The sequence below is a fragment of the Tympanuchus pallidicinctus genome, unplaced genomic scaffold (genome assembly GCF_026119805.1).
Source record: "Tympanuchus pallidicinctus isolate F22 unplaced genomic scaffold, pur_lepc_1.0 scaffold12, whole genome shotgun sequence".
In the NCBI taxonomy this organism is placed as follows: Eukaryota; Metazoa; Chordata; class Aves; order Galliformes; family Phasianidae; genus Tympanuchus; species Tympanuchus pallidicinctus.
Window position 1 is genome coordinate 17,675,603 of NW_026294637.1, and position 15,932 is coordinate 17,691,534.

The 15,932-nt window shown below is 58.0% G+C and overlaps 2 protein-coding genes across 2 annotated transcripts; both read left to right on the forward strand.

Moving 5' to 3' along the window:
* Positions 1-225: 225 nt before the first annotated feature.
* On the forward strand, positions 226-8,940 carry SNUPN (snurportin 1). The gene is made up of 8 exons (XM_052672186.1): positions 226-397; positions 478-640; positions 1,458-1,562; positions 1,824-1,920; positions 2,524-2,621; positions 2,948-3,025; positions 4,725-4,805; positions 8,043-8,940. Exons 1-8 carry the CDS (start codon positions 243-245, stop codon positions 8,370-8,372), a joined length of 1,107 nt encoding a protein of 368 aa, XP_052528146.1. The 5' UTR covers positions 226-242; the 3' UTR covers positions 8,373-8,940.
* Positions 8,941-10,177: 1,237 nt separating this feature from the next.
* On the forward strand, positions 10,178-15,839 carry PTPN9 (protein tyrosine phosphatase non-receptor type 9). Its single transcript, XM_052671772.1, has 13 exons — positions 10,178-10,654; positions 11,438-11,581; positions 11,669-11,758; positions 11,832-11,956; positions 12,412-12,517; positions 12,999-13,109; positions 13,312-13,640; positions 13,774-13,867; positions 14,020-14,089; positions 14,383-14,461; positions 14,745-14,895; positions 14,974-15,181; positions 15,258-15,839. The coding sequence occupies exons 1-13, from the start codon at positions 10,622-10,624 to the stop codon at positions 15,464-15,466; spliced, it is 1,749 nt and encodes a 582-aa protein (XP_052527732.1). The 5' UTR covers positions 10,178-10,621; the 3' UTR covers positions 15,467-15,839.
* Positions 15,840-15,932: the final 93 nt, after the last annotated feature.

The following is a 15,932-nucleotide window of genomic DNA, read 5'->3' on the forward strand; positions in this document are numbered from 1 at the left end:
GCCGCTCGCCGCTCGCCGCCGGTGCCGGTGCCGCGCCGCCCGCCGTGACGCACGGCGCGCCGCCCGCCCGCAGGCCGCCCCCTGCCGGCCGCCGCCCCGGGGCTCCCGCCGCCGCCCGCCCCCGGTCCCCCCCGGTGTCGCGCCGCCCCGGCCCGCGGGGAGGTCCTCCGCGCCGGCAGGGGGCGCTGCGCCGTTCGCCGCTCGCCGGCCGGAAGTGCGCGCGGCGCGCGGCGGGCGTTGCCATGGAGGAGCTGTGCGCGGCGCTGGCGGGCGGCGTGGCCTTGGCGGCTCCCAACAGCACCGCGGCGCCGCACCCGCGGCTCGGCGCGTACAAAGGCCGCGGGGACCGGCTGGGGCAGGAGGAGCGGCGGCGGCGGCTCCTGTGTCTGCAGAGAGAGTGAGCGGGCGGGGAGCCGCGCGGGGCCGCTTTGTCGCCGGGCTCGGTGTTGAACGGGGTTCCGCGCTTCCTTCCCGCAGGAGGCGGCTGGACTACGTGAACCATGCCCGCAGGCTGGCGGAGGGGGACTGGGCCGGCGTGGAGAGCGACGAGGACGAGGGGAAGGATGGCGACGAGGAAGAGGAGGAGGAGGAGATGGAGGTGGACGCCGGCAGGAGGCTGCCCAAGCGCTACGCCAACCAGGTGAGGGGAGACCGAGGGGAGCGCAGGGTCGGGGACGGGAGCCTTCGGTACCGGGGTGCGCGTCCGTAAAAAGGCTCCGAGGGATGGAAGGCCCGCTGCCAGGACAGGCTGAGTGCTGGGCTGTGCTGCACCGGGAGGAAGAGACTGTGGGGAGAGCTGGGAGCGGCCTTCGGTGTCTGAAGGGAAGTATAAGGAAGGCTCTGAGTACCCTGAGCGGGCTGTAGGTGTCCCTGTTCATCGCTGAGGGATTGCACTGGATGGCCTCCAGAGGTCCCTTCCAACTCCAGCAGTTCTGTGACCTTGTGTCCCGTTGCGCAGCTGCTGGTTCACGGTTTCCATCTCTCCCCATTATCTGTGACAGCAGGAAACGTCAGTAGTTGGGTTTTCTCAGCTTTGTTGGATCCGGGAGGTCTGTGAGGTGCTATAGCCATGCACTGAAGGGTCTGAAGGTGTCCACTGCTCTGTTCTCATCTCTCCAAATATTCAGGAATCCCAGACCTTTGCTGTATACTTAAATGAAGTCAAGGGTTGTTGTGGGGACCAGGGTGCTAGGGTGCCCTGATGAGTAATGTGAGCACTATGCTGAACACCAAAGCTTAGTCAGCAGCTGGGGAGCAAGAAACCTAGGGGAAGAGTCTGGTACGCAGCTCAGTGAAAGGCAGATGGGTGTTGTGATCTGGGGTGGTGAGCAGTGCAGATTGTCTGAAGGACACGGTGTGGCTGTAGAAGTTGAGTCAAAACCGTCCAACTTGAGCTGCAGGTTTTCCATAGCTGTAGGAAGGTTGTCACTGACTGCTTTTCCTGGATTTCTGCCTAGCTGATGCTCTCTGAGTGGCTGGTTGATGTCCCCGTGGATCTGGAGCAGGAGTGGATGGTGGTGGTGTGTCCTGTTGGGAAGAGAGCGCTGGTGGTGGCCTCCAGGGTAAGAGACAGCAGCAGAAATGGCTTAGAACCCAATAAGGGAGCTGTGCCTGGGGTCTGTGTTCTTACTGTGCCCACCAACACAAGGCTGCCCTGTGAGCTGCAGGCGTTTGGGTGCTGGGAGCTGTGCTGAGCAGCCAGATTTCTCCTGTAGGTGGGCTGTGGCAGGCTCTGGGGGGCAGCCTGCACTCCGGCACCCCGTGTGCCATCACTGCTGTGACAGCCTGTTCATGAGGTTTCTTTGTCTCCTGTTTTCTTGCAGGGTTCCACAGCAGCTTACACCAAGAGTGGCTTCTGTGTCAACAGATTTCCATCCCTGCTGCCAGGGGGAAACCGGCACAATACAACGAGTGAGAAAGGTAACATTCTGAAGAGGCTTTTGAGATAGGTAGATGGATAGGTAGGAGAGAACCACTGGCTTTTCCCTGTGAGCACTGTGCACCCACAGGCATAGTGGTGCTCCTCTGGGCTCCAGCATTGTGCCCTTTTTTGGTGGCAGGGGTTAGTAAGCTTCAGGATGTCCTGTGTGTATTTCTGAGGTTAAGCAGACATAGACAATCTCAGATACGTTTATGCTAGATGACATTTCCTCTAGTTATCTACCTGGCTAATTAAACCTCAGCATCTTCTCTCTGTAGCAGAGCTGCTTCCAGCGTGATCTTTGTTAATACCTAGTTCAATTGCTTTGCTTCCTTTGAGGAGGTGTTACTGGTGGATGAATGCATTTCCTGAAATATGCCTTTGCTTGATGTGGCTCTGGGTGTATCCTTGGAGCCTTGCTGGATTCTTTGAGCTAAAAGCTTTTTGTGGTCACAACCCCTATTAGCAGCAGGGATTCTCTTTGCACCTCTTGGCCTTACATCTGTGCTGAAGCTTAATGCAGGAAGGATTTGATCTGGCACTTGCCCAGTGGGTTGGGCAGTATGAGGAGTCCATCTGAACCTCCTTGTGCTTGTGTGCAGTGTACTGTATCTTGGACTGTATCTACAATGAAGCAGAGCAGACATACTACATCCTCGATGTGATGTGCTGGAGGGGACACCCTGTTTACGACTGCCAGGTACTGAATCTCCCATCTGCCTTCCCCTGTGCTCCCTGTTCTGGGAGCTGCTTTGCAGCTGGAGCTGGTCACAGCCCGATGTGCAGCAGCTTGGATATTTGGATATCTGCAGCAGTGTCTCTGTCGCTTACAGTCTAGTGACTGTGGGAGTTTTGGGGGGTTATTTGGGGAAGTAGCAAAGGCTGGCATGTGAGTTGGTTCTGCAGCTTGTAAGTCTGTGTGAGTGCAGAGGAATGGAGGCACAGGTCTGAGCTGCAGCCCTGCAAGTGCTGGTGGATGATGTATGGTGGATGATAATTCAGCCTCTGTCTCCTTTTTTTTTTCAGACCGACTTCAGATTCTTCTGGCTCTCCTCGAAGATCCAAGAAGAGGAAGGGCTGGGAGAGAAAAGCAGGATTAATCCAGTGAGTTCTTTTGTACTGGGAGGAGGAGGAGGAGGAGGGTGTGGGATAAGCTCTCCTGTTCAGCAGGCTTCAGCACTTTTGTTCACAGGCGGAAGCTTTTCTCCTTTTTTTGTTGTTGTTTGTTGTTTTTTCCCCTAACAGATCAGGCTTCAAAGCGTACTTCTGATGCAATGGGCTGACATGTTCAGGATGTAAATAGAACCACTGAATATTGTAAATGAATGTGGGTTTTTCTTTCCAGCCAAAGTGCTGAGGGAGAAGATCACGCTGCAGGGTATCAGCTAACTTCCACACTGTTTTTAGCTTTCACTTGGAATGGAAAACCAACGTGGTTTCTAAGGGGCCAGTGTTGACTGGCAGCCTGATTACAATGGGAATTATTTGTTGGTAGTTTCATGGGCTCACAAAGCAGGGGTAAAAGACCATGAAGTTTTAGCCTTGTCTCTTGCTCGAGCCAGTCCCTGAAGTTGTAGGGGTGGATGCTGCATTGCCCCCTGAATTCCCCATTGAGCAAGGATAATAGCATTGAAGTCTTTGAGGTCTTGTGTGGAGGTCAGACCTGGCACCCACAGCAGCTTAGAAAGTGATTTTTTTGGGGACAGACATAAGGGGATTTGTCAGCCTGGCTTATGGAGTGCAACTTGCAAGGCGGGCTGTGATTGCTCTATGGCCACCCGTGTGTGCCCAGGCACAGCAAGCAGAGCAGCTCCTGAGGGTGGAACAGATTCATCGTTAATGGGGATGAAGGCTCCTGTGCCAGCAGCGGAGATCTCTGTGTTTGGAGTACATCCTGTTCTGACTCCAACGAGAATATCCAGAAGACAGCTACCTAGTGAAGGGGGGCTGGGGGTGGGGAGTCGTTTCGGCTTTCATTTCCTAGGTGGAAAGGTTTGCTTGGCTGAGCCAGCAGCCTGGAGCAGACATCTGTCTGCTTTGCATCCTGCTCAGAGGTCATCACTTTCTATTTCGGTTAAAAGAGCATCTCAGGGTCAGCTCCCCTGAAAAGTCCTTCCTGCAGCCTTAGATGCTTGAGGAAAAGGTATCGGGAGCACATGGGAGCTGTGTGCAGAGTGCCTGCCATCTGTATCTCTAACAAGATGCCAGAGGGGGTCATTTGGAACTAGGGTGGCCTTAATGCAAAATACCTGAAATAGATTGCTCTGGGCACTCTGTTTTTTGTGCTGTCTGGACGTGGTCGTAACCAGATTTTGTTGTAAAGGTCACTTTTATTACTGGAAGGAGATCTGTAAAGCAGCAGACCCTTCCTATCCCTGTCCTCTCTGAAGGTAGAGCTGACTGCTGTAAGTTTTCATGCGTTTCCTGTCACTTCAGTGCCGTGTGACTGGCACCAGGGAATGACTTGGTCCTGCCACTTTGATTTCCCCACCCAGGATTTGCTTGGGAATTGCTGTTAGAATCATAGCAGAGGTCTGCCTGTCCCAGCAGACGTCGGGGTTGACCTGTTCCTCCATGGAGCCCGTCCATGCTTTTGGACCCTGGTTACCTGCAGTAGGAAGGCCAACAATGTAATGATCTGCTCTCTGTCTGAGACCTCCTGTCTGGTTACTCTGTCTGCCTGTTATTCATCCTGTTGCTCGTGTTAGAGAAGGCTTCCTTCTTAACCACCTCCAGTTCAGTGCATTGTTCAAATTCTAAGCCACATAATTTTTACCCTTCTAACCCTCTTTTGTTCTCTCAGTACAAGTTTGTGGGCCTGCAGAACTTCCCCTGCACCTCGGAGAGCCTGTGTGAGGTGCTGACAACGAGCTTCCCCTTCGAGGTGAGAACGTGCAGTCAGTGAGAGTTAAACCTCAGCATTCCCTGTGCTTGAATTGTCCTCTCTGCTTGAGGGGGTGGCTGATGCAGATGCCTAGATTGCTGCTAGAAGCAGCAAAACTCACATTTGTGTGGAAGTATGATGGACAGCTGATCTTTTGGGAGTCAAAGCTTGTGCTACGTGCTTGTACTACAGTGTGCTCAGTTATGTGGTGGGGTTTCTTGGGAGGTCTGCGAGGCAGACAGGCTGGTGTCTTTCTCTGACATCTGCCGCAGGCTCTGTGTCTCCCTAGTCTAGATGCTACCATCTGTCTGTGCGTGGCATCCAGCTGCCCGACCTCTCCTGAGGAGGAAACAGAGCGGTGTGTTTAAACTCGTAGCAGTGATGAGCAGCTGAGACGTGCTAGGGCAAATGGCTGCAGCAGAAGTGGCTGGGATGGGTTCACATGGGTCTGTCTTGCTGCTGCCACTGGATCTCATGGCAGAAGGGAGGAGGGAGGGAATGGTGCAAGCTCTGGTTTTTGCTTCTGGTCCAGAACCAGCAGCCTCTTGCCTCTGGGTCCAGCTGTCAGAGGTGGATGTTCCACCATTGAGAACAGCTGAGCAGGACTGTGCGTTTGCTCTTCCAGCTGTAGGAGCAGTGCTGCTCAGCCTCTCTGACCTGTGGGAGGAAGAAGGGCAGGACAGGCAGCAGTGTGCCAGGTAATTGCTGTGTGGCTGTGAGCAGTGAGTCAGAAGCCCTGATGCAAATGGCTCAGCAGCTTTTGGTGCCTACCCTGGCTTACCTGGCACTGAAACAGAAGAGGATGGGGAAGCCAAAAGCCACATTGATTTTAGTGTGCCTCTTGTGCTCTCCTGGCCCCTGTTAGTGATTAGTGTAAGTGCAGGCTTAAGCTTAGAGGAGACTGATTTGGCTGTGAGGGCTGACTCTTTTTTTCTTCTGCTCCTTAAAGCCAGGGCAGTCACCAGAGGAAGTCCAAGTGCCTGTGGCTGGCTGACCGTGCCAGGCCCTGCTCTGAGCACAGGTAGGGGAGTGTTAGCTGAAGGAAACCTGGGATGCCTTTTCGACTTGCTTAATGACAAGTGCTCCTGCCTGCCTCTGCCTCTGCCTCTGCTGAGGAAAGCTTTATGCCTTCCTGAGGCGTTTGCTCTGTGACAAAAGGCTGAAGAGCATCCCAACTTATGGAGAGAGGCCCCTGTGGAATGCAGGGGGGCTGCAGGAGCTGGGCAGATGCTCCTTGTGCTCCAAGCTGTGTTTGTCCCCCGGTTCCCTGGTGGATGTGTCAGGGCAGTACCCTAGCAAGAAGAGAAACGCCGTGTAGTTTGGCACAAAGACAGCCCTGCCGAAAGCACGCTGCTGTGTTTCCAGGAATGAAGCTCACCATGTGCCGCAAGAGGGAGCCCGAGAAATCCCCGTCAATAGCTTCCAGCAACGGGGCAGCCAGAACCGAACTTCACTGGAGGCAAAATACAGCTCGTGCAGTGTAATATCTCGTTATGCCTGGTCCCAGCATCCTGGGATGGACCACACTAAGCAAGTTTGCTCAGTCTGGCACTGAATTTGAAGTGTTTTTTGGAGGGCGTCTTGTTTAAGAGCTCCTGAGCTACCAATGGATCTGAGAAAAACAGCATGTAAGTTTCTAGAAAGGCAAGGGAGAGCCAAAGTCTGAGGCTCTGTGGTGGGGAGTACCTGAAATAAGACAAAGCATGGCCACGAAACATGAAATCCTGCCAAGCCAGTTGCTCAAAAGGTTCAGTTGTATGGAGATGCCCTTGTCCTGGTGAGGCTGGTGTCAGAGCAGTGACTGGGGATAGGGACATGGCCAACAACTGAGATGATGAGAGGAATATGGGAACTGCAGTAACGTAGGAGAAATGAGGGGAAGCAGTAACAGGACCTACCCCTCTGCTAGGCAGAATCCTTTGGTTTTGTCAGCTTGGGGAAGCTCTTTGGAGCATTCTGGAAGGCAGGAGTCTTCCCATGCTGATGTCACTAGAAGATTCCTGTGGGTTCTGCAGAGTCCCCATTGCTCAGAAGGGGCTGTGCTTTTGCTGGGATGTGCAGGCCCAGGAGAGCGTGGTGGCGTGGTGCCACAGAGCCTGACTCCTCTCTTCAGGTCTTCCTGGGACGTGAGGAGAGAGAGAGGCTTTGCACTTCAGATGTCCGGCCAGTTTCATAAGCTCATGCTGTTTATTGGGCTGGTTTCCTGTTCCCCTAGGACAGGAATCCCCCTTCTCTGGAATTATTTGACAAGTTCTTCACAGTGACTAAAAATCATGGACTTCAGTAATGCAGCAGGCAGCGTGGCCCTGCAGGAAGCTAATGCCCAGGAGCAGAGATGGATGCATGCCTGCTCTGTTGTCAGCCATGCCTTGGCTGAATATGATGTAGGTGCTGCTCTGCTGGGGGCCTGCAGCTGCAGAGGGGGAGGGGGGGGGGCTGGGAGCATTTGGGGCCACATCTGACAGTCCAAAGTGGACTCTTCTCATCTGTTCTGCCCACTCAGCCACTCTTATTCATGGGTAAATAGCCTTTAAGAGCCCACAAGGCCGAGCTAAATGAGCACCGCCTCCAAAGCCGGTCGATCTGCACCAGGATCTGACCTTGCAGAGTGCTCCTCTGGGAAGCACAGGGAAAAAAGAGTCGGGGGGGGGGAGAAAGGGGGTGGGGAGATGCAGAAAACATCAGCCAGCTGCAGTACTGCCCAGTGTGGAAACAGTGGCACAAAGAGTCGGGGTCCAAACCTTCAAAGTTCTGAGTGCCCTTAACTGTCATTGATTGCTGGAGGAGTTCTCTCTCGGGAAATATTAAGAGTTGCTTTTGCATAAGCAAGCTGAAAGAGCTGTAGCAGTGTTAGGAAGCAGAGCTCCTTGGCGTCACACGTTCTGACTAATTACTCTCCAAATGTATTATTTAAAATAAGCCTAATCCAGTAAAATGGTCTTTTTGTGTGCTGCTTTGTTCAGAAGCTGGATGGCTTTTCTGCAGAATGGGATCATAGCAACCAGAGGAGGAGCGCTGGTCCCTGCTGACATCAGTCTAAATCTGTTTGCCTTGGGTGACTTAAAGCCATCCAGCGGTCGCTGGACTCGTGCTGATCATTCAGGACAGGAGCTCTGCAGGTTTCTTCTTTCCCTTCTGCTTGAGGATCCAGCTGGCAGAGGTGTCTGAGAAGCAGCGATGCGGCCCAGCATCATTCACCTGCAGCAGCTTCTCATCTGCTGTCTCCCCTTCCTGCAGGTCGACGGACTTCTCTTCTACCACAAGCAGACCCACTACACCCCTGGCAGCACCCCGCTGGTGGGCTGGCTGCGCCCATACATGGTGCCTGACATCCTGGGGCTCGCTGTGCCTGCCACACCGCTCACTGCCAAGCCAGCCTATGCTGGGCGCCAGCTCCAGCAGATCATCGAGAGCAAGAGGAGTAAAAAGCTGGCAGCAGGCAAGGCTCAGCCGAGCGCCGAGGCAGCTGCTAGGAACGGACATTATGAGCTGGAACACTTGTCCACCCCTCAGCCAGCTAGTGCTGCACAGGGCCAGGAGGAAGCAGGGAGTCAGATGGAGAATTAGGGAGATGCTAAAGGTCCTCTGCTTCTCGCTGTCACTCACGCTTCCCAAGAGGTGGGGAAGGTAATAATTATAGGATGGTTTTGTTTAAAGGGCACGAGAATGGAGTGTGTTGCTCCACGTGCCACCGGATTTCTTTTGGTCTGGGTCCTTAGCAGGGCTCTCGGGTTTGCTGCAGTGTGAAATCATCAGTCTCAAGCTGTGGGCTCCCAGCTCAGCCCCTGCTGCCTGGCCTGGCCGTGCTCCTGCTGGGGGTGGTGCTCAGGGTGCTTTGGCCCTCGCTGGCTGAGACTTTCTTAATGGAAGTTGTTTTTTTTTTGCAGTCAGTCTGCTTCTAGTAAGGAAAGTTTGCAGCAGGCTTCGGTAGCTCCCCAGGCAGGGCTTTCCATGCCCACGTGTTACTGAGAAATGCGATTTCCTTGCCTTGCAGCCAGCCCTGCCTCCAGCCCAGCTCCGCGTGAGCCCCCAGCCTGCGTGCCGGGCTGCTCCCTGCAGGGGGAGGAAGGAACGATTGCACTCTCGAAACGTTGCCATTGATTGTGCCAAATAAAAGGCTTCTCTGAAATACAAATCCTTGAGCGCCTTGCCTTCCTGCTACCTCAGGGGGAACGCATGCTGTGCCTCCCAACAAGGGATTAACAGCCTGGTTCGTGGCACTGACTGAAGGGTTTGGTTCCAGCCCTTACCTGCTTGCTCCCCTGTGCGAACTCGCTTTTCGGGCAGGACGACTGTGTCCCCCTGTGGCAATTTTAGCAAAGAAAAAACCATTATGCCCACTGACCCAGCGCTGTTTTTGACGGGGAGGTTAAAAAGCTGAAACGGAACCCCGGGAGACATGGAGATGAATTACCAGGCAAAAACGTGCCTCTGGGGATCTCCTCCCAGAGCCTCCGGAGCAGGGCTGTGCCCAGGAGGAGGAAGACAGAGCAGAGCTGGTGCGTGCAGATAGCGGCAGCACGCGTGTTCTGCCCTCACGCTCTTGTTTTTTTTTTCTCCCCAGAAAACGCACCATTCTGTGCCATAGGACGTACAGGGGCTGATCCCGCAGCCGCTGCGGGCTGTACCTGCGGGCAGCGGGAGCTGTCAGCGCTGCGGTGGGAGCGCAATGGGAGACAGGGCCGGCCCGGCTCCGCTAGGCGGGGGGGACGAGGCGGCAGCCCGGCCCCGGGGCTGTTTCTCGGCTCGTCCCCAGCCTGGTTCTGCTGCTGCCGGGCATCCCTCTTGAAGAGCCGCGGCTCGGCTCGCACCCCGCGCTGCCCTTCGGCCATGTGCTGACGTGACGGGCAGGAGAGAAACGCAGCTGCGAGGGGCCGCGGGCTCCGCTCCATGGCCGAGAGCACGCGGATGCCGCGGTTCCCCTTCCCAAAGCAGCCTCTGGGCCGGAGAAACGGAAGAGCGAAGGGGAGCGTGCGTTTGGAGAGGGGCTGTGAGGTGGGGGCCAGCCCCACGACGCTGCGACCGCGGTCGGGGCAGGAGCCGAGCCGCTTCTCTCTGCCCTTTCTTCCATTTTCTGCGACTTAGGTGCAAACCCTCCGGCTGCGGGCGCGCTGCCAACGCGCCGCTCCTCGGCCGAACAAAATGTCCTCGGCCCGGCTGAGGCGCGCGGACCACCGGCCCTGGGACGGCCCCCCCCCTCCCCCCCCGGCTCGGTGCTACCCATGCCGAGCGGGGCCGGGTCGCCGCTTCCCGGGTGCCCGCAGCCCCCGCCCCGCCGCGCTTCCTGCCCGCCCCTCCCTCCATCGGCGGGCCGGGCGCAGGGGAGGGGGCTGCGGGCGCTTCCTGCCACCGCCCCCGCGGGGCAGCGCCGGGCGGAGCGGAGCGGGGCGGGGAGCGGCGGCGGCCCAACCCCCAGCCGAGCGGCGCGGCGCTTCCCGGGGCGAGCGGAACTTCCCGGAGCTTTGCGATCCTTACACACATTTTATTTTTTTTTTTTTTAACGTTTTTATTTTATTTTCATTTTCAGATTTGTATTTGTATTTCGTTTTCTTTTTTTTCTTTTTTTTTTTTTTTTGGTCTCATTTTCTCCTTTCCTTTCTTATTCCCTTTCCATTCTTCGCTCCATCTACATCCCATCTCCCCACTCCCTTCCCCATCCTCTCCTCCCTCCCCGCTCACGGCCGCGGACACCCCGGGGCGGAGCCGCCGCCGCCGCCGCCGCCGAGCGGCCGCCAGGGAGGGGCGGGTGCCCGCAGCGCCGCCGCTCCGGGGATGGGCTCCGCCGCCTAGCACGGCCCGCCCGGCCCGTCCGCAGCATGGCCGCGGAGCTGAGCGCCGAGGAGGAGCAGGTAGGTGCCGGCCGAGCCGGGCAGCACCCCCGGCCCCTGCTATGGGTACCCGCGCTGCGAACGGCTTTTCTCTCCCTGCATCTACGCAGCCTCCGGACGCGCAGCGCAGCCCCTCGACTCCCCCGTCTGCCCCTTATCCGCCCCATCTGCACGTTCCCCGTCTGCACGCCCCCCCACCCGTCCCCATTCCTTCCCGTTACGCGTCCCTCTGCTCATCATCTCCATCCCCGCCCCAGGTCTCCTCCAGGCTCTGCTCCGCCGCCGTTACGGAGCGCCACCCCCCCACCCCGTGCCCGCGGGGCTGTGTAGGGCTGTGTAGGGCTGTGTGGGGCTGTGTAGGGCTGTGTAGGGTTGTGTGCACGTTCTTCCCACGCCCCGCGCCTCCCGTGACGTCCCGGCTTCCTCCCCGGCCGTGCGTCACCACGGGAGGATGTTGCTGGGCTCGGGAGCGGGGCTGGTGGCCGAGCATCGCCCTGGGATGTGCGGGTGGGAAGGGGGGCTGTCCCAGTGCTTGGGGATCTGGGACATGGCTGTGACGCAGTATTTTGCTTTTTGTCCCAATATCTCTCCTCCTGCTCGGTTTATCTCAGGAGGGTAGGGATTCTTCCTTGGTAAATCGCATTTTGGGGCGCATTGGGCGCTGGCCCATCTGACATCACTTTGGAACATCGGCCCAAGTGCCAGCCTTGCTCATTACCCTTGTAACAGCAACCAGCTCTCCCCCATCAAATTGCCTCTGGGGAGTCTGGGGGACGCTAGTGGGAATGCCCTTCTGTCCTGCAGGCCACCAAGCAGTTCCTGGAAGAGATCAACAAGTGGACAGGCCAGTACAATGTGTCCCCGCTCTCCTGGAACGTGGCCGTCAAGTTCCTCATGGCCCGCAAGTTCGACGTCCTGCGGGCCATTGAGCTCTTCCACTCCTACCGGGTACGTATGGGGTGCGGCTCGTGGGGTCGCACATCCCCGCGCGTCCCTCAGTGCCGTGCCGGGGGTCACGCTGTGTCCCTGCCGCAGGAGACGCGGCTCAAGGAGGGCATCGTGAAGCTGAAGCCGCATGAGGAGCCGCTGCGCTCGGAGCTGCTCAGCGGCAAGTTCACCATCCTGGTAGGTGCTCGGAGCGATGCGGCACAGCGCGGTGCTGCCTGCGGGCACGCCGTGACTTCGCTTTCTCCCACAGAGCGTCCGGGACCCGTCGGGGGCCTCCATCGCCCTGTTCACGGCCAAGCTGCACCACCCCAGCCGCAGCGTGCAGCACGTGGTGCTCCAGGCGCTCTTCTACCTGCTGGACAGGGCCGTGGAGAGGTGAGCTGAGCCCTGTTTTCCAGCCTTGTATTGCTGCTTTGTCGCTGCTTGCAGGCCAAGCTCTGTTCAAGTAGCCTATTAGCAGCCGCTTGCACTGTGTTTGCATGCCAAGGATTGATGACGGCCTGTTTAGAAGCCTTCCAGGCATGGCAAAAATCAGTGGCATCGTTAAGGCATCCACGTGTGCCTCGTGTCACTGAGCTGGGGATCTCCGGCCCTTGGAAAGCCCCGGCACTGGGATCCCTGCTGGAACACAGAGCCCAGTCACCCCGTTTCTGGGGCTGGGCTTTTGTGGGCTGAGCCACCATGGGCGGTGCAGCTGGGATGGGCTCGGGGTGGGTGTGAGGGAGAGGCGGCTCTGGGGGCTCCATCTCACTGGGAACACAGAGGGGACACCGAGGGGTGCAGGGCGCATGCGTGATCTTGGAGTGGTGTTGCTCTTTCCCCCTGCCCAGTTTTGAGACGCAGAGGAACGGTCTGGTGTTCATCTACGACATGGCGGGCTCGCAGTACACCAACTTTGAGCTGGACCTCAGCAAGAAGATCCTCAACTTGCTGAAGGTAGCGGCAGCAGGGATGGGACGGGATAGGATGGGATGGAGCTGGGTGGGGTGAAATGGGGTGGGATGGGGGGATGCAGGAGGTTGGATGCCATCCACAGCCCCAGCCCCTCGGGGAGGCGCAGGCACCCGGAGGGGATCAGCTGTCCCCACGCGCTGGATTCCTCACACAGCTGCTGGCAGCGCTTTCATGAAAACAGATGCAAATTATTTTTTAATGGTGCTGGCATTTCGTGCCTCCTCCCTTCTCCGGAAAAAGAGCTCCTAGTAAATAGCAGCTGGGGCTCAAAGCTCTGCTCCCGCCCTCACCGCTGGCTCACCGAGTCCAGCCCTCTGCTGGCCACATGGAAATCGGTGCGGATTGGAGCGTGGGCTGCGCTGGGAGCCCCGGGTCCCTGCAGTTGTCTCTGCCGTGGGGACACCCTGGGTGTGGGTTAGTCCTGCAGCATGGAGCTGAGCTGCTGAGCCCTCACTGTCTGCAGGGCGCCTTCCCGGCGAGGCTGAAGAAGGTGTTCATCGTGGGAGCGCCCATGTGGTTCCGCGTGCCCTACTCCATCATCAGCCTGCTGCTGAAGGAGAAGCTGCGTGAGAGGGTGAGTGTGGGGGCTGCAGGCTCCTGGGGGCTGGGAGCTTTAAAGGGAAAGAAAATGAGCCACGTGGGAGAAGATAAACTTGGTTGCTGCTTGAAACGGTGTGCCCAAAGATCCCTGCTGCTTGTCAGAGCTGCGTGCAGCCTGGGAGCTGAGGAGGGCCCTGCTGCCTGCTGAGCTGAGTGCCCGTGCCTGTCCTCTGCAGGTGCAGATGGTGAAGATGTCGGAGCTGAAGGAGCACCTGCCCCGCGAGTGCCTGCCTGAGACCCTTGGCGGCTGCCTCAAGCTGGACCCGCTCAGCTGGAACTGCCGCTTCCTACCGCAGCAGAACGGGCACCCCGACCCCCTGGATGAGCTTATCCTGGTGCCGTTGGTGACCCCCCGCGACAACGGCTCGCTCCACGTGCCCGGCCCCAAGGCCCTCACCCCGCAGGAGCTGCTGGAGCACGTCAGCCGCAAGCAGAAGCGCGGCATCTATGAGGAGTATGAGGACATCCGGCGCCGGAGCCCGGCTGGGACCTTCGTCTGCTCCTTGTGAGTCGAGTGGGGCGGGAGGGGCAGCGGGGACCTGGTGTGTGCCGCTCCCCGGGCTGCGGCCAGGCGATGGCAGCAGAGCCCCGGGCTTTGCCTTGGGATGCCCCGCTGCCCTGCCCTGTCCCTGCCCCAGGGCGCCCTACAACCAGGAGAAGAACCGTTATGGAGACGTGCCCTGCCTGGACCAGACCCGCGTGAAGCTGGCCAAGCCCTACAGCCGCCCAGAGGTGAGCTCCCCTCACGTCCTGCACCGTTCCACCAGCCCATCCCTGACACCCAGCACCTGGTTTCTCGCTCATTTTGCTTGCTTGGAGCTGAGCCCAGGGGCTCACGCTGAAGCCATGCCCGTGGTGCACTCATGCCATGTCGTTGTCCCCAGCTGACCGACTACATCAATGCCAGCTTCATGGATGGCTACAAGCAGAGGAATGCGTACATCGGGACACAAGGTAAGGGCTGTGTGTTCATAGAATCATAGAATAGCCTGGGTTGAAAAGGACCACGATGATCATCCAGTTTCAACCCCCCCCTGCTATATGCAGGGTCGCCAACCTCTAGACCAGGCTTCCCAGAGCCACATCCAGCCTGGCCTTGAATGCCTCCAGGGATGGGGCATCCACAGCCTCCTTGGGCAACCTGTTTCAGTGTGTCACCACCCTCTGTGTGGTTCCCGTGTCCATGGATGCCCAGGGACTGCCTGTCCTGCCCAGCCTCACCGAGTGACAGCAGGCTGTCCCTGCAGGGCCCCTGGAGAACACCTATGGTGACTTCTGGCGCATGGTGTGGGAGCAGAACGTCCTGGTGATCGTGATGACGACTCGGTGAGTGCCCTGGGTGGCAAAACAAGTGATTTTGCTATTGGATCAACTGCTGTCACGGCTGGAGAGCGCTTTGCATCCCAAAGGAAGGGGACATCCTGAAAGCACCTCTGAGCAGTGCAGAGGAGAGCTAGCTGTGTTCTGCAGCCCGCATACCTGGTGTCCCTAAGAGCTGCCCCAGTACAGAGCATTGCAGAGGGATGCTGTGGGCACTTGGGGGACGCAGGGCACCACGTGATGTTGTCAGGGAGGACATTGTCCCCATGTCACCACATCCCATCCGCAGGCTGGAGGAGGGGGGCAGGAAGAAGTGCGGCCAGTACTGGCCCTTGGAGAAGGATTTCCAGATGCGCTTCGGGGTGCTGACCGTCACCAACCTGGGCGTGGAAAACCTCAGCCATTACAAGAAAACCGTCCTAGAGCTCCACAGTGCCGAGGTGTGTGTGTTAAGGTGTTGGTGCCCAGTGGGTGCCGTGGGGCTATTCCATCCCACTGAGCCCCCCACTCACCCCCAGGGCAGAGAGCGGCGGTTGCTCTCCCACTTCCAATACCTGAGCTGGCCGGATTACGGCGTGCCCTCATCGGCAGCCACGCTCATTGACTTCCTGGGGGCCGTGAAGCAGCAGCAGCGCGTGGCCGTCAGCGCATTGGGACCGCGTTTCAAGGGGCACCCGGGGGGCCCTCCGCTCGTGGTGCATTGCAGCGCCGGCATCGGCAGGACGGGTAAGGAGCGCAGCACGGTGCCGGGGAGGGGGGGACGTTGCATTGCAGCGTGTGAGCTGAGCGACCTCGTCCCCAGGTACCCTGTGCGCTCTGGACATCTGCCTGTCGCAGCTGCAGGACGTGGGCACGCTGGACATCCAGCAGACGGTGCAGCGCATGAGGACGCAGCGTGCCTTCAGCATCCAGACCCCGGAGCAGTATTTCTTCTGCTACAGCGCAGTGCTGGAGCACGCCCAGCGCCGCGGCCTGCTGCCTGCCGCCCAGAAGGGCTCTGCCGGGCACTGACACAGCCCTGCCAGCTGGGAACCGTGCCTTACTTCAAGCAAGCAAGCCGGGGCAGGAGGAGGCTCGGGAAAAAAGGGGTTGGGGTGGTTGATTTTGTAATTTTTTTCCTTTTTTTTTTTTTTCTTCTTCTCGGAGGGACCATCTAGACTTGTACACAGAGCCCTGAGGGCATGCGTTCCCAGCACGGCTGCATCGGGAACTTTATACTGTATTAAGCTCTTCGAATGTGTATATTCTTATTTTTTTATAATCCCGGAGCGTGGGGGAGGAGCTTTTTGTTGTGTTTTTTGGTTGTTGTTTGTTTTTTGGTTTTTTTTTTTTGGTTTTCGTTTTGTTTTCTTGTGGTATTTAACATTAAGCGAGCAGACCAGGAGCGATCTCATCTCCAGGCTGGTTTTTCGTCGCCCCGCCCCACACAAACCCCGAGGGCGGTCCGCTGGTGACGAACGGCCGCGTACGGCCAATG

What these genes read in the sequence shown, in the direction of transcription:
- SNUPN (XM_052672186.1), top strand. Translation starts at nt 243, where the DNA reads ATGGAGGAGCTGTGCGCGGCGCTGGCGGGCGGCGTGGCCTTGGCGGCT. An exon ending in CTCCTGTGTCTGCAGAGAGA is followed by an intron (nt 398 to 477) that starts GTGAGCGGGCGG and finishes TCCTTCCCGCAG; the next exon opens with GAGGCGGCTGGACTACGTGA. An exon ending in CGCTGGTGGTGGCCTCCAGG is followed by an intron (nt 1,563 to 1,823) that starts GTAAGAGACAGC and finishes GTTTTCTTGCAG; the next exon opens with GGTTCCACAGCAGCTTACAC.
- PTPN9 (XM_052671772.1), top strand. Translation starts at nt 10,622, where the DNA reads ATGGCCGCGGAGCTGAGCGCCGAGGAGGAGCAG. An exon ending in TGAGCGCCGAGGAGGAGCAG is followed by an intron (nt 10,655 to 11,437) that starts GTAGGTGCCGGC and finishes TCTGTCCTGCAG; the next exon opens with GCCACCAAGCAGTTCCTGGA. An exon ending in GTGATCGTGATGACGACTCG is followed by an intron (nt 14,462 to 14,744) that starts GTGAGTGCCCTG and finishes TCCCATCCGCAG; the next exon opens with GCTGGAGGAGGGGGGCAGGA.